The following is a 20,127-nucleotide window of genomic DNA, read 5'->3' as shown; positions in this document are numbered from 1 at the left end:
AGTGTGCGGGGTACCTGTGTGGCCACGAACCCCCCGGCGGGCGCGCGCTGGGTGGCCAGCCAGAGCGCGGCGGGCGCGGCGGCGGCGGCGCAGGCTGCCCGCAGGGACGCGGGGCACTGCCGCAGTGTGCGGGGTACCTGTGTGGCCACGAACCCCCCGGCGGGCGCGCGCTGGGTGGCCAGCCAGAGCGCGGCGGGCGCGGCGGCGGCGGCGCAGGCTGCCCGCAGGGACGCGGGGCACTGCCGCAGTGTGCGGGGTACCTGTGTGGCCACGAACCCCCCGGCGGGCGCGCGCTGGGTGGCCAGCCAGAGCGCGGCGGGCGCGGCGGCGGCGGCGCAGGCTGCCCGCAGGGACGCGGGGCACTGCCGCAGTGTGCGGGGTACCTGTGTGGCCACGAACCCCCCGGCGGGCGCGCGCTGGGTGGCCAGCCAGAGCGCGGCGGGCGCGGCGGCGGCGGCGCAGGCTGCCCGCAGGGACGCGGGGCACTGCCGCAGTGTGCGGGGTACCTGTGTGGCCACGAACCCCCCGGCGGGCGCGCGCTGGGTGGCCAGCCAGAGCGCGGCGGGCGCGGCGGCGGCGGCGCAGGCTGCCCGCAGGGACGCGGGGCACTGCCGCAGTGTGCGGGGTACCTGTGTGGCCACGAACCCCCCGGCGGGCGCGCGCTGGGTGGCCAGCCAGAGCGCGGCGGGCGCGGCGGCGGCGGCGCAGGCTGCCCGCAGGGACGCGGGGCACTGCCGCAGTGTGCGGGGTACCTGTGTGGCCACGAACCCCCCGGCGGGCGCGCGCTGGGTGGCCAGCCAGAGCGCGGCGGGCGCGGCGGCGGCGGCGCAGGCTGCCCGCAGGGACGCGGGGCACTGCCGCAGTGTGCGGGGTACCTGTGTGGCCACGAACCCCCCGGCGGGCGCGCGCTGGGTGGCCAGCCAGAGCGCGGCGGGCGCGGCGGCGGCGGCGCAGGCTGCCCGCAGGGACGCGGGGCACTGCCGCAGTGTGCGGGGTACCTGTGTGGCCACGAACCCCCCGGCGGGCGCGCGCTGGGTGGCCAGCCAGAGCGCGGCGGGCGCGGCGGCGGCGGCGCAGGCTGCCCGCAGGGACGCGGGGCACTGCCGCAGTGTGCGGGGTACCTGTGTGGCCACGAACCCCCCGGCGGGCGCGCGCTGGGTGGCCAGCCAGAGCGCGGCGGGCGCGGCGGCGGCGGCGCAGGCTGCCCGCAGGGACGCGGGGCACTGCCGCAGTGTGCGGGGTACCTGTGTGGCCACGAACCCCCCGGCGGGCGCGCGCTGGGTGGCCAGCCAGAGCGCGGCGGGCGCGGCGGCGGCGGCGCAGGCTGCCCGCAGGGACGCGGGGCACTGCCGCAGTGTGCGGGGTACCTGTGTGGCCACGAACCCCCCGGCGGGCGCGCGCTGGGTGGCCAGCCAGAGCGCGGCGGGCGCGGCGGCGGCGGCGCAGGCTGCCCGCAGGGACGCGGGGCACTGCCGCAGTGTGCGGGGTACCTGTGTGGCCACGAACCCCCCGGCGGGCGCGCGCTGGGTGGCCAGCCAGAGCGCGGCGGGCGCGGCGGCGGCGGCGCAGGCTGCCCGCAGGGACGCGGGGCACTGCCGCAGTGTGCGGGGTACCTGTGTGGCCACGAACCCCCCGGCGGGCGCGCGCTGGGTGGCCAGCCAGAGCGCGGCGGGCGCGGCGGCGGCGGCGCAGGCTGCCCGCAGGGACGCGGGGCACTGCCGCAGTGTGCGGGGTACCTGTGTGGCCACGAACCCCCCGGCGGGCGCGCGCTGGGTGGCCAGCCAGAGCGCGGCGGGCGCGGCGGCGGCGGCGCAGGCTGCCCGCAGGGACGCGGGGCACTGCCGCAGTGTGCGGGGTACCTGTGTGGCCACGAACCCCCCGGCGGGCGCGCGCTGGGTGGCCAGCCAGAGCGCGGCGGGCGCGGCGGCGGCGGCGCAGGCTGCCCGCAGGGACGCGGGGCACTGCCGCAGTGTGCGGGGTACCTGTGTGGCCACGAACCCCCCGGCGGGCGCGCGCTGGGTGGCCAGCCAGAGCGCGGCGGGCGCGGCGGCGGCGGCGCAGGCTGCCCGCAGGGACGCGGGGCACTGCCGCAGTGTGCGGGGTACCTGTGTGGCCACGAACCCCCCGGCGGGCGCGCGCTGGGTGGCCAGCCAGAGCGCGGCGGGCGCGGCGGCGGCGGCGCAGGCTGCCCGCAGGGACGCGGGGCACTGCCGCAGTGTGCGGGGTACCTGTGTGGCCACGAACCCCCCGGCGGGCGCGCGCTGGGTGGCCAGCCAGAGCGCGGCGGGCGCGGCGGCGGCGGCGCAGGCTGCCCGCAGGGACGCGGGGCACTGCCGCAGTGTGCGGGGTACCTGTGTGGCCACGAACCCCCCGGCGGGCGCGCGCTGGGTGGCCAGCCAGAGCGCGGCGGGCGCGGCGGCGGCGGCGCAGGCTGCCCGCAGGGACGCGGGGCACTGCCGCAGTGTGCGGGGTACCTGTGTGGCCACGAACCCCCCGGCGGGCGCGCGCTGGGTGGCCAGCCAGAGCGCGGCGGGCGCGGCGGCGGCGGCGCAGGCTGCCCGCAGGGACGCGGGGCACTGCCGCAGTGTGCGGGGTACCTGTGTGGCCACGAACCCCCCGGCGGGCGCGCGCTGGGTGGCCAGCCAGAGCGCGGCGGGCGCGGCGGCGGCGGCGCAGGCTGCCCGCAGGGACGCGGGGCACTGCCGCAGTGTGCGGGGTACCTGTGTGGCCACGAACCCCCCGGCGGGCGCGCGCTGGGTGGCCAGCCAGAGCGCGGCGGGCGCGGCGGCGGCGGCGCAGGCTGCCCGCAGGGACGCGGGGCACTGCCGCAGTGTGCGGGGTACCTGTGTGGCCACGAACCCCCCGGCGGGCGCGCGCTGGGTGGCCAGCCAGAGCGCGGCGGGCGCGGCGGCGGCGGCGCAGGCTGCCCGCAGGGACGCGGGGCACTGCCGCAGTGTGCGGGGTACCTGTGTGGCCACGAACCCCCCGGCGGGCGCGCGCTGGGTGGCCAGCCAGAGCGCGGCGGGCGCGGCGGCGGCGGCGCAGGCTGCCCGCAGGGACGCGGGGCACTGCCGCAGTGTGCGGGGTACCTGTGTGGCCACGAACCCCCCGGCGGGCGCGCGCTGGGTGGCCAGCCAGAGCGCGGCGGGCGCGGCGGCGGCGGCGCAGGCTGCCCGCAGGGACGCGGGGCACTGCCGCAGTGTGCGGGGTACCTGTGTGGCCACGAACCCCCCGGCGGGCGCGCGCTGGGTGGCCAGCCAGAGCGCGGCGGGCGCGGCGGCGGCGGCGCAGGCTGCCCGCAGGGACGCGGGGCACTGCCGCAGTGTGCGGGGTACCTGTGTGGCCACGAACCCCCCGGCGGGCGCGCGCTGGGTGGCCAGCCAGAGCGCGGCGGGCGCGGCGGCGGCGGCGCAGGCTGCCCGCAGGGACGCGGGGCACTGCCGCAGTGTGCGGGGTACCTGTGTGGCCACGAACCCCCCGGCGGGCGCGCGCTGGGTGGCCAGCCAGAGCGCGGCGGGCGCGGCGGCGGCGGCGCAGGCTGCCCGCAGGGACGCGGGGCACTGCCGCAGTGTGCGGGGTACCTGTGTGGCCACGAACCCCCCGGCGGGCGCGCGCTGGGTGGCCAGCCAGAGCGCGGCGGGCGCGGCGGCGGCGGCGCAGGCTGCCCGCAGGGACGCGGGGCACTGCCGCAGTGTGCGGGGTACCTGTGTGGCCACGAACCCCCCGGCGGGCGCGCGCTGGGTGGCCAGCCAGAGCGCGGCGGGCGCGGCGGCGGCGGCGCAGGCTGCCCGCAGGGACGCGGGGCACTGCCGCAGTGTGCGGGGTACCTGTGTGGCCACGAACCCCCCGGCGGGCGCGCGCTGGGTGGCCAGCCAGAGCGCGGCGGGCGCGGCGGCGGCGGCGCAGGCTGCCCGCAGGGACGCGGGGCACTGCCGCAGTGTGCGGGGTACCTGTGTGGCCACGAACCCCCCGGCGGGCGCGCGCTGGGTGGCCAGCCAGAGCGCGGCGGGCGCGGCGGCGGCGGCGCAGGCTGCCCGCAGGGACGCGGGGCACTGCCGCAGTGTGCGGGGTACCTGTGTGGCCACGAACCCCCCGGCGGGCGCGCGCTGGGTGGCCAGCCAGAGCGCGGCGGGCGCGGCGGCGGCGGCGCAGGCTGCCCGCAGGGACGCGGGGCACTGCCGCAGTGTGCGGGGTACCTGTGTGGCCACGAACCCCCCGGCGGGCGCGCGCTGGGTGGCCAGCCAGAGCGCGGCGGGCGCGGCGGCGGCGGCGCAGGCTGCCCGCAGGGACGCGGGGCACTGCCGCAGTGTGCGGGGTACCTGTGTGGCCACGAACCCCCCGGCGGGCGCGCGCTGGGTGGCCAGCCAGAGCGCGGCGGGCGCGGCGGCGGCGGCGCAGGCTGCCCGCAGGGACGCGGGGCACTGCCGCAGTGTGCGGGGTACCTGTGTGGCCACGAACCCCCCGGCGGGCGCGCGCTGGGTGGCCAGCCAGAGCGCGGCGGGCGCGGCGGCGGCGGCGCAGGCTGCCCGCAGGGACGCGGGGCACTGCCGCAGCGCCAGCAGCGCGTACCCCGTCGCCTCTATTGACGTGGCTAGTGTCGCTGAGGGGAATGGATTATTTATGAATATCTTATTTTCATTACCTCTTACACATATTATCACGCTCATTTTTTCCTTGTCACTCATACCTTTTCTGTCATTTACATACATACAATACATATACACACGCACACACAAACATACACACAGTCACAGTCACACAAGCATACAACAATTCACCCCACCATCCCCATACTCACCACCCTCCCACCAAACATAATCCCTGTTGCGTTTAGCGAGCTTCAGAAGCTCTAGAAGCTCGCGCGTCTCCTCATCGTGCTCCAAACCCTTCTTCTCCCAGAAGGCAGCTTCGTTCGTTCTTCTTAGATCTTCTTCGTATCTGGAAGATAATGTCTTATTAATCCGAGCAAACATGTTTCATACATCTTGGTGGAAACTAATATCTTATAACGCAATTGGTGTTTAATAAGACAGTCAGTTGTTAATGTTTTGTTTTAATTATAACTTTTAATATTCGCGCCCGACTGGCTACGTCTAATTATGGCTTAGACGAGAGGGGTATATTTTGCTACTTACTTCTAAATCCTAACAAAGGAGTACACTAATAAAAGTTTAGTGGAGGAGGGAGAGTAAAGGGGGTACATGCCACTAATATCTTTATCAAATCAAGGGAGATATAAAGGTTACATGCTACGACATTTATTGAAAGAAGGGGAGGGAGGGAAAATTACCTATGACTTACCTCTTGATTCTGACAAATGCATATGCCAGTACAGCATGTGCGTATCCTCTTGAAGGTGTGGGTTTGCCGGGTAAAGCGCGCAGACAGGCCAGTGCGCTGCGCACCGCCGAGGCTCGAAGCCGGAGCCCGCTCTCGATCAGTGACGTCATCACGTACGCCGTCAGGGTCACGCTGGCCACCTCGCCTTCTTCGTTCAGCCCGCCCTGGGGTAGGTTAGGTTAATTAAAAAAAAAAAGGTTAGGTTACTTGATTTGCTGACGAATAGTATAATTTGCCAGGTGCCGGCTGATTTAAAGCCTGGCTAAACAGAACGCGTATACTAGCGTCACGCTAGACGTAAAGCGCTAGAGGTAAATCCTGACGCCGCGGTATATTTATTTATCACTAAATCAACAGCCTAATTTTTTATAATTTTTAATACTGATTATTAAAGTAATAGTCAAAAATTGATTAAAAATGTCTAGCGACACGCACACTGTAACACAATTGTGGCGACTTCCCGCTACTCGTCAAGAGATGGCGCTGCCGAATCACGCTATCCAAGTTTTCTAAACATCTTGCATATTATATACAAGCTCCGAACTGAGACTGTTGGAGCACGGCCGCTCCCCGGGCATGGTCACCTAGCCCACAGGAAGATCTCCTTGTACCAAAACTAATTTCTTGCAATTTCACTTCCAAAAAAATTACGTGACATTAGCTTAGACCCCGCTCTCCCTAAAGTGAGATGAGATTTGGCTATCCCATCCCCCTAAACGCCTCAAGTAATTAATCAGAACCCCCTTACCTTCAACTCCCTATGGAACACCTGTCCATCATTCCTGAAGCAGCCGTTCTCCATCTGCTGCGACAACAACCAGCGTTCAGCTCGCTCCAGGGCGGGAGGCACCGGGATACCGGGAGACAGGATCTGGGGACAAATACATATTTTTATATCAAATCAAATCTCATTTATTCAATATAGAATACTTTTTGAAAGCCAACAAATTACCACGGCTTAGGAAGGTGTTTCGCTATGGAGAAGAAGCGGCGCAAGAAACTCCATACGTGTGAAAATTTGCATCTTTCAAAGGGTAAATAATATACAATTTTACATAGTGGTACATATAATTAATTATTGATGTTGAAGCTGCGGATATAATATACCATGCGGATATAATATAGGAATAGCAGACGAGCATGCCGGATGCAGTCCACCGGATGATAAGTGGCTACTGTCGCCATGTCATCTGTAATCAACCTCAGATAGGATGAGATTCCTACCCGAGGTCGGCCATAAATGCGCCGCTACCCCCGAGAACTAAGCTGGAACGCCTCGATAGAGTATGTCTCTCTTACGACACTAAAATAAAATAATAAGCTTTATGATAAGCATTGAAAATGACATTATAGATTGGTTGAGAACGTCTTAGTACGTTATACGTACGTACGTTATCTCGCTTGCTCAGTAATCGTATGTTTCGCTGTGTACGCTGGGAGAAAATATCCAATACTGCAGTACATTGTATATATTTCCATATAGCCATTTTTTGTAGACATCAATATATAATTTGTTAATAAAATTTAATTATTATAATGAGAAAATAAAAATATTTTTAAAACGTAAACCGAAAGAATATTTTTTTGTGCGGTAACCATATTTTACTTTACATCGTCATTTTAACTTATTTTTATTGACTTGAATAATGTTAAATTATAATTACTGAACTACTCACCTTATAAGCTTTCCTGAGGTACCTCACGCAGAAAGCAGTGAGCCAAGTGGACGCCATGGGGTCCGAGGGTCCGAAGGCGCTGAAACCCCCTGACGGGTGGGCATATTGCAGTTGACGGGTAAAACCTGAAAAAGTGGTTTATTTTATCCTTTGCCTTTTATTTTTAATTATTGGGAAAAAGAATAGTCGAATTTGAAGTTTCCATACTACCATTGACAATAACGTACATACATTCAGTTTTATTAAGCTATTGCATAGCTTCTATCGCGGGCCTTGAGCGTGGAGACCGAATCCAGAAATTACGTAACGAAAAGAACCTAACACCCCCCACTCCGACCGGCACAGCGGTGATACTTTTTAGTAGCGATCTGTGCGCCCTGGGGCGCACACGCCAGTTGACGTGTTAATGACTTTTTGAAATATCACGCTTGCAATCTGCATAAGTTGATAAAAAATGCTATGCAATAGCTTTACCGCGGCAGTCTCCGAGTGCCACACGTATTTTTACCCGACTGCCAAGGAAGGGTTATGTTTTTCGCGCGTATCTTGTATGTTTGTCTTTCTTTATTTGATCCGATCTAACAAACGGCTGGATGAATTTCAACAGTTAAGGTGTCATTATATTTGTCTCAATGACCCGAGTGTCCTTAGATAGGTTTTAGTAAAAAAAAAACACAATGGCGGATTTTTGGCGCGAAATAGTAACACATGTAAAAAAAAAGTTAACCGAACCTATCAAGTAGGGTATCAAATGAAAGGAAATTAGACGGAGATTATAAAAACATATTTGTATATATATAAAACAGCAAGGTGACTGACTGACTGACTAACTAAATGACTTTTTCATTTTTCAGAAATCAATGTACACCCTAAGCTAAGGACCTTACAGTTCTGGAATTTTGCACATAGGTTCTCTATATAACGTGAATAAGTACTAAGAAAGGCCTTTTGGAAATTCTACCCTTAAGAGGGTAAAATAGGGGAAAACAGTTTTTTTGAAATCCTTTAATTTTGAAGCAACTACTATAAAATTTTGTATTTGGCTTTCTGGATAGGAACAAGGACACACTTATTTATCCCCGTCCGAAAAATCAACCCCGTAGAGGGTAAAATAAGGGTTAAAAGTACAAGTACAAGTTAAAAGTACGGTTGTTCAAACCGTCAATTTTGAAGCAAACACTATGAAATTTTGTATCAGGCTTGTTGCATAAAAATAATGAAATTCTACCTCTAACGAGGTAAAATAATGACCGAAACTTTGAATTACTGAAGTTATATATTTTATAGACCGGAAATGGTGGATCTTTTCAAGAAATAGTAACACGTTTTAAAAAAAGTTCTCAAAACCTATCGAGTAGGATGTCAAAATAAAGGAAATTAAGAGGAGATTACACATACATTATATAATATATCTTTCATATAAAATTGTCATTTAAGTTACCGTACTCCTCCGAAACGGTTTCACCGATATTCACCGAATTTTATATTCATATTCAGTAGGTCTGAGAATCGGCCACTATCTATTTTTTTTACCCCTAAGTAATAAGGGTTATTCACCATTAACATTTTTTTATTTATATGGTATCACAATGTTTGCCGGGTTAGCTAGTACATATATACTCGTATATACACATCGAGATGACTGTCTGACTAAATGAGAGAGTTGCTGTGCCCGAGATCAACGCAAAGGGAAACCGCTGAACTTAAGCGTGTTGGAATTTTACACATACATAGGTTCTTTATATAGCGTAAATTAGCACTACGAGGATAAAATATGATAATATTGTTTGAAGATCTTTTGTTTTTGAAGCAGACACCTACTATGAAACTTTGTATTTGGCTTTCTGGATAAAAATAATGAAATGCCTATTTCACTACTTTTGGAAATTCTACTTCAGCCTTTTTGGGGCAGTCGGGTTTTTTGATTTTTTAAATTAATTACTTGTTATTTTTTATTTTTAGTAGGTATTGCTTATCATAGCAGTGAAATTTCAATAACTTACTATCTACGATACAAGTTTGTACAATAGATGTTTGAAAGACGCTAAAAATACCGCTTATTTGTTCATACGTGAATCAATATTTTTTTTTTTTTTATTTTTTAAATAGACCATACATTAGCTATAGATATAGCGGCCATAGTAATACAGACTTTGTAAAACAATCAATTAATGTATAATTACGTTATTATGGTCGAAGAGAACGCTCTGTGACAGACGATCAGATGTACAGACGCCTTTTTAATTGGCCACGTTTTATCCTTTTTTTTTTGTTTACGAGGGGGAAACCTTCAAAAGGTACCCGACGACGTGGGAGCGACGCCGGGTTATGTGGGATTCTTACCGCACTAAAAGCCCCCCGGTGGCCGTCCTCAACGCTTGTTGGAGAACTCCGGGATCTCCGAGGGAACACAACCGGAGTCCTCCAAGCGCAATGCCCCGATCGGGCTCTGCCCTGGGGGAGCACTTTTGGCTCCTCCCACACCATCTGGTGTTTACGACGGTATGCGACCACACATACCGTCGTCCTTCCCGGGGTTGCTTGCTGGACGGTTCGAGCTCCCACTCTTGCCACTCCCAAGCTCCCACTCTTGCTCTTGGCCACGTGTTATCCTAAAGTCCATAACTCTTCAATGGAAGGTTCATTCACCTCTAGCAACATGGTCCTTGGCCAGGACGTAGCCCGAGGAGGCGGGGTGCAGCTGCGTCAGCGCCAGCAGGTTGGTGGCCAGCCGCGCCATGTTCTGCTCGCCGCAGCCCCGGGGCAGCGCCACCAGGCTGTCCGCGTCCTGGGGGATGAGGCTGAATTATATCGTGATCAACAGGAAATTTGAATAATTCGCCTAGTACGAGTCGAATTCGCACATGGAGGCTTCCGTACCACCGTATGTTCGTTATTTTTTACTTATTTTTATTCATTTTATTATTTTCAACAATACTAAGTTATATGACACAATAATAGATGGCGTTGGGGTTATAATTAATGATACGTAAACAACGTGTAATAAAATTAAAATAACTTTATTAAAATATGTATTTTATATCACGGCGTGCGTAAATTGACGTTTTAAAACCCCCATTTCCGACCCCGTAATATAAAATTTTATACAACACGCGGACGAAAAATGTTTTTCTGACTCGTGTGATTGCAGTCCTCGCCTGCGGCTCGGCCTGCAAACTCACACTTGTCAGAAAAAAAATTTTCGTCCTCGTATCGTAATGTACTATTGGTTCTTATTTGTATTTATTATAATACCAGTTATGGTAGTAAACGGATTGTACAAATTTCAACCGTCTTCCTAGTACGGCTTAACAGATAGGTCGAAAAATGCCGAAACAATCCGGTTTGTTGTATTTTTTAGTATTTGTTGTTAGGCCACCGTTATGCATCCTCTGTAATGTTCATGTGTCTATCTATTACTGTTCCGGAGATATACAGACGGACAAACGAAGTCTTAGTAATATATATATTTTTTTATTTTTTATTTTTTTATTTTTAATTTTATATTTTTTTTTTGTTACGGAACCCTAAAAACGTGGCAACCAACCGCAACTTCTCAAGAGATTGCGCTACAAAATTGTGTACACACTATTAAGGTTTCCTCAACATCTTGTTCAAATTCATGTGGGTCCTACTGGGCACAGGTGTCCTTTCAGAATGAGAAGGATTGGGCCATAGTCCACCGCGCTGATATAGACCATAGGCCAAGTGTAAATTGGTAGACTTCACATACCTTTAAAAACATTTTTGTTGTTTAAAGATTTCTCAGGTGTGTAGGTTTCCTCACGATTTTTTCCTTCAACGTTATAGCAAATGCTAATGAATATCTAATATGCACATAACTTTGACAAATCAGACAACCAGGCCTGGGATTTCAACCACGGACTTCTCGATCGAGAGGCAATGGGCCAGTAATGGGTTAACGAAAATTCTATCAACCTGCAGTGGCCCTACGTAGCTTCAGTGCGAGAGGAGGCTTATGCCCAGCAATGAGACACTAATATTGGTGGTACTTACGGCCAGCAGTGGGCCAGTGACGTCAGCAGTGGCCCACATGGTCACAGACTCCGTCCCGGGCACCGCGTCCACTTTCGGCCAGCTCCAGGATATCGATGCCGGGGATGCTGTAGCCTCCGTATCTTAAGGGGTATAAGAAATGTAGGATGTATAAAACTATGATGTATCTATTCGTATGGACATTGTATGGAAAAATATGTATTTTCGTCCAAATTAGCCTTTTCCTTTAGTTTGACATATATCATTATTTCTCAGAATTTAATCCTTATAAGCGACACTATGCGATGGTGGAACAATACAGGGTGTGTGTTTTTTTAAATGAACTCGTTCGATCCCCGGCTACGGAATTAAAAAATCCAATGATGCAATTTTAGTTTTTATCAAAATCGGTCTCATAACTCCTTTCGGCATGTTTAGCTTATCCTTATAGATTCACATTTGGCCCTGAAGGCTCATTTAAAAAGTCACCCTGTATATTTTTAGATTGAGTTAAATAAAAAATATTTTGAAAATGCAAGTACCTCTGCCGCACAACATTATAGACTTGTGGTCGTGTACCGGGATGCCCTCTGGGTCGATCTGAATTTTGATAATCACTTCGTCACTGAAAGGAAAAATGCTTTTAAATTTATTTTATTTAATCTAATTTTATCATTTTTATAATATAGGAGTAGCAGACAAGCATCCAGTCCACCTGATGGTAAGTGGCTACTGCTGCCCATGGACATCTGCAACAACTTCAGATAAGATTAGACTTCTACCTGAGGTCGGCCACAGATGCGCTGCTACACTGAGGACTAAGCTGGAACACCTCGGAAAAGTTGTTTCCCTTACCACACATTTCAAACCACAGCGCATCAGCGCTTAACACTGCTGTTATGAGTCAGAAATAGGTGGTGGTGCCGCCCGGGTTAAACTATCAGGGGTTCTAAAGATGGCCTTTACATCATATCATGGTTTATGTACAATATCACGTGATTATATAATATAATTTGATTACAAATGTCTATAAGCGATACTTTACGGCTATTTATTATTAGGTGTATTTTCGCCTTTTTTATATTATAAGATCGAAAATAAAAGAAAGAGATCTGTTGGAGTTTTTATGTGAAGTTATCACAGTATACAGGGTGAATTTTTAAAACGGGCCTTCAGGGCCAAATCCGAAACTATAAGGATTAGCGAAAAATGCTGAAAGGAGTTACGAGGCCGATTTTGATAAAAACTAAAACTGCATCATTCGTTTTTTAAAATAACTTTTTCCCTAGCCGGGAATCGAACGAGTTCATTTTGAAAAAAAAAATAAACTCTCTCTATTATTCCACTATCTGATAGTGTTGCTTATAAGGATTAAAATCTGGGAAGTAATAATAAATGACAAACTAAAGGAACAGCCTCAATTTTAAGAAAATACATATTTTTTCATATTAATTTGGCAGTTAAGTTCCCGCCATTCATCAATTTAAACATTTCGCATATTAACAATTTTTTTGGCTCAATGTTTCAAATCATTCGAAATGGACGTTTTGTTCTTCAAGAATTTATATTTTTATGTCCAACTTAGTTAAGGTAACTTTTAGGACCATTATAATAGATTTAACTTGCTATGGGGGGAGTTTCGTTTAATACAGATGTAAAATTGACAATTTGCGAGAATATCTTTTTCGAGTCAAATCCGAGTGATAACTAAACAAAGAGATATAGAAATTCATATTAACTGTTGAAACATAGTTATAAACAACAAACAATATCAATTTACTATTTAATCACTTATCTATTTTTTAACTTTTCTTATTTTTTAACTTAAAACGGCGGTAATTTACTTGCCAAACTATTACTTTCTCATACTAAGCCGTATGTCACGGTTATAACATCGAATAATTAGTTGATTAACCAACAAATTCTTCAATGGTATGACTTACGTATGTTTCTAAATAATTATACATAAATCATTTGTTATGTATAATCCTTAAGGATTAGTATGGCAATGTATGGAAAAATATGTATTTTCTTCAAAATTTTCCTTTTCCTTTAATTTGTCACATAACATTACTTCCCAGAACTTGTTCCTTATAAGCGACACTATCAGATGGTGGAATAATACAGAGGGTGTATTTTTCTTCAAAATGAACTCGTTCGATTCTCGGCTAAGGAAAAAGATATTTTAAAAAACTAATGATGCAGTTTTAGTTTTTATCAAAATCGGCCTCGTAACTCCTTTCAGCATTTTTCGCTAATCCTTATAGTTTCGGATTTGGCCCTGAAGGCCCGTTTTAAAAATTCACCCTGTATAGTATTTTAATTAATTTCCAAAGTACGTTCACATAGACAAAAACACCTACTAAGGCAAAATACATACCATATCTTAATCGAAAGCCAATTAGCTACTAACCTAACCCCGACCCCAGTGGAGTTCCCGCAGCTGGGGTCGCGCACGGTCTTGGCGCGGATGCTGAGGCGCGCTTCCCCCGGGAGCCGAGCGCGGAGCTCCAGCCGCCGCGCCACCGCCGACCGGCCCGCCAGGCACGCCGCTTCTATTGTGCTGGAGCTCTCTATGTGAGGGTCCGTTAGCACCTGGATTTGGATCTGGAGAAATAAGATTAACTGTAGTTAAATATTTGTGAAAAAGAAATACATTTGAGCTCGTTTACAATTCCTTCTTAATTGGAATAAGTTCTTAATTTGATTTTTTTTCTCCTAGAAGTCTTGAAAAACGATAATTTTATTCTGATTTTAACAAGAAAATAAATTAAACTTTAAAAACCACTTGAAAAGGAAGAAGGATCTAGAATATTTTTGTATGTAACATCGCAGCAAATACTAGGGGAGGGGAATGGGTTAAAAATTGTAAAAACGACTCACGTAGTATAAATACGTTCCCTGAGAGGTTTATTTACATATGCTATGTGGACTGGATATTTTTTGGTGTAGATACTTACACTGATCGAGTCGTACAAGTAGTTAAAGAGGCGATAGCGTATGATAGTATTGTCTCCCCGCCGTAAACGCCGCGGACCGTCTGCGTGGATGAAGAACTCACGGAACACCTAAATAATAATTTAATAATTATTTTATAATATTTACAATAAAGTAATAAAATGTTGTCTGTCCGGGATAAAATATTGAAAATGTGTGTCGTCATTTTAAATTGAATAAAAAAAGTGCAATCTTTGAAAATGCCGTAGTTTGAAACGCACCTACAACTAAATCACTGAAATCGTCAAGTGGAACGATTATTTGGTGTATACATTGTGGGCGTACACATTCGGCTTTTCGCAAATGATAGATTTTGAATTCACAACGTTTACTCGACTTGTGTTCCGTGTTGAAAAACATGGAGGGTCTCTGGGTTGCCATTAAAGAAGTATGTGCTAAACCTGCTTTGATCTTTGAGACCGACAAGTGTAATACACATAACTTGATCGTTAAGATTGTCAAGTGGAATAAGTGCCTTTAAAATATTGAGTGTACACCTGTAGTACAGCTGGCTGGGATATAGCTATCCCGGTCCTGGAGAGGCAGTAGGCGTTAGCCTCGAACCTGGTGATGGAGTCCGGTGTACGAGCGGTTGCCATCGCTGAACCGTTGCCCCCCACCGCTATCAACTTCCATAGCCACGCCTGAGAGGTCAAAAAAATAATGGTTTGTTTACTCAAATAATAAATACTATAGAAACATTGTTCATAGAGTAAAAAATAGACTTTTAATGAGAGAAAGAAAGAGGGAGAGAGATAGAAAGAGACAGAGAAAGGGAGACAGATAGAAAAAGAGAGAGACAGAGAGAGAAGATTTGCCAAACATGAACATACTTTATTTAACCGATTGCAAATACTTCATATATCTTGACTTCTATCACGATTATGATAAGGAACGAGGACACGAGGTCTTTTAACTTATTCGTCAAGCGTAGCAACCTATAGGTACGTAGACAATATCATAGGAGCTGTAAGAGCTTGGGCTCCTATATACTAGCAACCAAGATTAGTCTTGGTCATATCTGGGATCTCTCTCTCACCCTTATAATACTTTTTAAATAAGAACAACGAGCAATTATGTTATTGCAGTCAAATAACAAGGAATATAACTTAGTTCCGTCTGACTTCCTTCTTACCTCTGAGAAGTCACTCCTGGGCGAGAACACGTCATCAGAGAGCAGTAACTCAGGAGCCGGGTCACACTTCCTGGGGACGGTGGTACCCCCTGATACCCTCACTCCTGCCGTCGCTAACCAGCTCGCCATCAGCTCCTGGCTGCTCGTTGGTAGCTCTGGCATGTCTGTGGCTAAAATAAAGGCTAGGTTAATTATTTTTATTTTATTTTATTAGGACAACATACAGTGCTTATAAACTAAGTTACTTACAATATAATTACATACTACCATTTAATAGTTTTGCATTAACAATAGATTACTCTAGTTTAGATGGAGAGTTGTAAGAATGGCAGACTTTCACACATGGTAAACCTGAAGTCCTTTTTTTGTTAATTAATTTTCAGAGGGCAGCTCTACTCTACGCGTCGCGGTTTTATTGTGTAATACTGCTGACGACTATGTACTACCTATGGTATTATGTTTTGGTTATTGTTAACTACTCAGTAATTATTATTATTTTGTATGTTGTTTTGATTCTCCCTTGTAAGGGGTAAAGTTAATCCGGCTGCGCGGGCCTTAGCCAAGCGTAGACGGAGGAGACTTTTAAGTTACAAATCTAGAAATTTACGGGTAATACGACAAGTATTGAGGATAGCAGCTTTTTGGAGAAGTGACTGTGTGGATGGAGGCATCTGTAATATGTTGAGACTGGCATCTAGAGTTTTGGGAATTACACCTGTTGTCGAAATTATAATTGGGATTGTCTTAACTGTGCTAACTTGCCATTGTCTTTTTATTTCTATTGCTAATTCAGTGTATTTGGCCATTTTTTCCGTGTATGTGCTAAGTAAGTTGTGGGTGTTACATACTGCAATGTCTATTATGAAAACGGTCTTGTTCATTTTGTCCAATAATGTTATATCCGGTTTATTAAAATGTACTGTTTTGTCGGTGATGATTGTTCTGTCCCAATAAATTTTATGATTATTATTTTCTAATATAGTGTTAGGTATGTATTTGTAATATGCGATTTTGTGTGGTATAAAATTATGTCTGTGTGCTAGGTTTTGATGGATTATTGCTGCTACTTGATTATGCCTATGTTTATAGTCTGACTGAACAATGGATTTACAAGCGCCTGTGATGTGTTGTATTGTTTCTGAACTACTGTGACATCGCCGGCATAAATCATTTAACATGTTAGGGTTTTTGATTATATGTTTTTGATAATTACGAGTGTTTATGGTTTGATCCTGAATTGCCATCATGAAGGCCTCTGTTTCGGGGAAGAGCTCTCCACGTCGCAACCATTCGTTTGACGCCGCCTTATCAACGTGTGGCTGTTGCAAATCTTTAAAGTGTCTCCCATGCATAGCCTTGTTTTCCCATGCAGCAACTTTGTCTGGTATATTAACTAATCGTTCATTATGTTGCGGTGTTTTGTCACAGAGGTTAAGTGGTGTTAGTCCGGTATCTGCTGCAGTGATCACTTTGTGCAGATTAGATCTTAGAGTATGGTCAAAGAAGAATTTGCGTAAAGTTGTTATTTGCTTATTATGTAAATTGACCACGTCTATTATTCCTCTGCCACCTTCAGCTCTGGGAAGTGTTAATCTTTGTACGCATGATCTAGGGTGATGTTTTCTATGAGTTGTTAGGGATGTGTTTATGTTACGTTGAATATTCTTAAGTTCCGTCTGTGACCACTTAATAGTTCCAAATGAATAAGTTAATAATGGAATGGCGTATGTGTTAAGTGCTTTAATCAAGTTGCGTGAATTAAGTTGAGAGCGAAGGACGATGTTAAGTCTGTGTTGAAATTTCTTTATTATATCTTTTTTTATAAGTTTGTGATTAATTCTTTGATTTTGTAGAATCCCTAAATATTTGTAAGATGTGTTATGATCAAGTGAATCAATAATTTGCCCCGAGTCTAAGATGTAATCATTATGTACTAATGTGCCGTTTGTGACTGTTAGTGTTTTGCATTTATCTACACCAAAATTCATTTGTATATCTGCTGAAAATGTCTGGGTGGCATCTGCTAAAACATGTAGTGTTTTGGTTTTGTTACTGTATAATTTGATATCGTCCATGTACATTAAATGTGTAAGTGTTGTCTGGATGTTATTGATTTTAATGCGGAATCCGGCCTTTGCTTGATTTAACATATGAGAAAGAGGATTAATAGCTAAGCAAAACCATAATGGGCTAAAGGCATCACCCTGGAAAATGCCTCGCCGAATAGGGATAGAAGGAGTGTGCGATGTAATATGACTGTTTTGTGTTTTTAGTTTTGTAGACCAGTGATTCATGGCTTTTTCTAGAAACGATATTATTGTTGGGTGTATTTTATAGTGATCTAGTATATATATTAACCAGGAGTGAGGTACAGAGTCAAATGCTTTTTGGTAATCTATGTACATTATGCTTATATCCTTCTTCAGTGTATAAGCAGTGTTCATGACTACTGAGTCTATTATTAGCTGTTCCTTGCAGCCTTGGCTACCTTTCCTACACCCTTTCTGTTGCTCTGCTAGTATGTTGTTTTGTGTGACGTGTTGGTAAACAATGTCTGATATGCATCCTGTAAGTATTTTGTATATAGTCTGCAAGCAAGTAATCGGTCTGTATTTTGAGGGGTCAGCGGAATCTTTATCTTTGGGGATCAAATAAGTGACGCCCTGCATGATATATTCTGGTATTAATTCTGGGTTATTTATAAAGTTGTTAATATGTTTGTGTAATACAGTGTGAATTGATGTAAATTGTTTATACCAAAAATTATGAAGGTTATCAGTTCCAGGACTTTTCCAGTTATGAGACTTTTTAACAACTTTTAAAAATGTGTCTTCTGGTACGTGTTCATAAGACATTGGATGAATGCTTTCAAGATTTTCTGATTTGATCCATTTAGCAGACGCGTTATGCTGAACAGAATCGGACCAGATTTTGGACCAAAACTGATGCATTTCTTCTTCGGTTGGTGATACATTGATATTTCTATTACTATTATTAGTGTTTGGTGACATAACTTGAGAATTTTGTGTGTTTAAATTAAGCTGCCTGTAAAATACTTTTTCATTGTTAATGAATTGAATGTTTTGTGTTTTTCTTAAATTGCAAATTAAATATCGTTTAAGTCTACTCGTAAAAGCGTTAAGTTTTTGTTTCATTGTATCTAAAATCAAATCAGGTGTAACATTTGGCCCTTCGTGTTTGGAATGAATTATATATTTATTTTTGATATCCTCTACATGTTTATCTAGCTTTCTACTTCTATTTCCTCGTATATGCTGGGTCATTCTTCCTATCTCTTTTCTCAGCAATTGTATTTTATTTTCAATTCTTTTTTGCCACGGCGGTATATTTTGCCTGTTTTGGTGTAATGTATTTGCCGTTTCTTTAATTTTAGCCCCATTACATACGGCAGCTGTGTAAGCTGCAGCATAAATTATAGTTTGAAATAAAATGAAGTCATGATCAATCGATATATATTTAGGGAGTAAGTTAGTATTTATATAATTAACTATGGAAGCTAATCTTTTACAAGTCTTTTGTTTAGGTATGTGTGGTCGATTAACTGGGCTAGAATGTTTGAATCGATCTAATGTTTCTTGGAATATTTTTTCTATATCTGTGTAGTTTAAATAAGGTCTAGATGAAATTAAGTTACGAGAACTATTTGAATTTTGGATAGTACATGACGTAACGTTTTGTCTATTTGTATGAGTGACTACACTATTTTCGTTATTAGATGTGTTAGTGAAATCGTCATTACTGTCTGGTGTGCTTTCATTACCATTACTTAGTTGTAGGTTTAGGTGTGATCTTGAATTTTGAATTTCTCTTACTATATCCTGAAGTCTGTTTTCTGGTATATACTTATTATGTATAATAGATCGTGTTTGGTCTGAAATATGCTGTTCGGAGAGATCGGAAAATTGTGGGTATATATCGAGAAATTTGTTTCTAAGTTGTGATCTATAAGCAGTTTTATTCGTTTCGCATTCCGTTATTTCATAATAACATCTTATTAGAGTCTCATTCATCTCATGAGACCACTTCATTCTTCTGCGTTGTGTGTTTTGGCTATAGTTGTTTGATTGTGTTTGCAAATTAGAGTGGGTTTGTATATATGTGTTAACTTCTGTTTTTATTCTCTCTAAGGTTTCATGGTCCAATAGTTTGTTTCTTAAAATAATTCTTCTTTGATCTCCTAATCGTTGCTTGGAAGAAATCATGTCTGGGAATTTACGATTAAATTCACTGTGTAGTTTGTCTAAATAGTGCCGAGTATCTGTCTCCATATTGGTTGCTATTAGGTAAGTGCGCCAAATAAATTGGTTCATCTCAGTTGTCCACTTTTTTCGCACACATTTGGAATCAGCAATGGGTACAGGATTATTGGCTTGCGCCTCCTGTACAACATTTGCTGACAAAGGTGGGGTTGAAGATGATCTGCTATTAACTGTTTCAATCACTGACACTGAGTCGTGATTATGATCTGCAACAGTGCTATACTGGGCAGAAGTTTGCGACACGGTGTCCCCCCCAGAATACGTGGGACTGCCCGAGCTCGAGGGCTCGGGGCGGGATTCTCCATCGCGATTCGCTCCGGTACCCGCCTGGGGTAGTTTATTACCGCTTCTTAGACGCATCGCATTCTACTGTTATACTATTGCTCCGTTAGCCTTAGGTAAGTAATTAGCTGAAAGCTGCCTAAGTCCGCCCCTCACGTGGTCACTGGTGTTCGGACCGGACGTGGAGTTAGGTTTGTGAGGGGCTTATTATTATTATTATTTTTATTATAATATGATAGTAGCAGACGAGCATGCAGTCCACCTGATGGTAAGTGGCTACTGCCGCCCATGGACATCTGTAATCAACCCCAGATAGGATTAGATATTCCTACCTGAGGTCGGCCACAGATGCGCCGCTACCCCTGAGGACTAAGCTGGAACGCCTCGGAAAAGTCTATCTCCCTTACCACACCCTTCAAAC

At 48.1% G+C, this 20,127-nt stretch overlaps 1 protein-coding gene across 1 annotated transcript in view; it reads right to left on the bottom strand.

The window, feature by feature from the left end:
- Positions 1-20,127, bottom strand: part of LOC140752186 (murinoglobulin-2) — a 47,014-nt gene that overhangs the window by 9,538 nt on the left and 17,349 nt on the right. Inside the window, exons 13-24 of the mRNA XM_073086395.1 lie at positions 15,145-15,314; positions 14,507-14,653; positions 13,973-14,080; positions 13,426-13,619; positions 11,555-11,637; positions 11,034-11,155; positions 9,666-9,804; positions 7,017-7,141; positions 6,089-6,211; positions 5,302-5,504; positions 4,799-4,938; positions 4,443-4,600 (exon numbers count right to left, since the gene is read on the bottom strand). Of these exons, the coding sequence (XP_072942496.1) occupies positions 4,443-4,600; positions 4,799-4,938; positions 5,302-5,504; positions 6,089-6,211; positions 7,017-7,141; positions 9,666-9,804; positions 11,034-11,155; positions 11,555-11,637; positions 13,426-13,619; positions 13,973-14,080; positions 14,507-14,653; positions 15,145-15,314 (1,712 nt within the window). The remainder of the gene's footprint in view (positions 1-4,442; positions 4,601-4,798; positions 4,939-5,301; positions 5,505-6,088; positions 6,212-7,016; positions 7,142-9,665; positions 9,805-11,033; positions 11,156-11,554; positions 11,638-13,425; positions 13,620-13,972; positions 14,081-14,506; positions 14,654-15,144; positions 15,315-20,127) is intronic.

The sequence above is a fragment of the Epargyreus clarus genome, unplaced genomic scaffold (genome assembly GCF_041222505.1).
Source record: "Epargyreus clarus isolate Ecla_fem2 unplaced genomic scaffold, WU_Ecla_fem_2.2 ptg000024l, whole genome shotgun sequence".
Taxonomy (NCBI): domain Eukaryota; kingdom Metazoa; phylum Arthropoda; class Insecta; order Lepidoptera; family Hesperiidae; genus Epargyreus; species Epargyreus clarus.
This window is presented reverse-complemented; position numbering and strand designations above follow the sequence as displayed.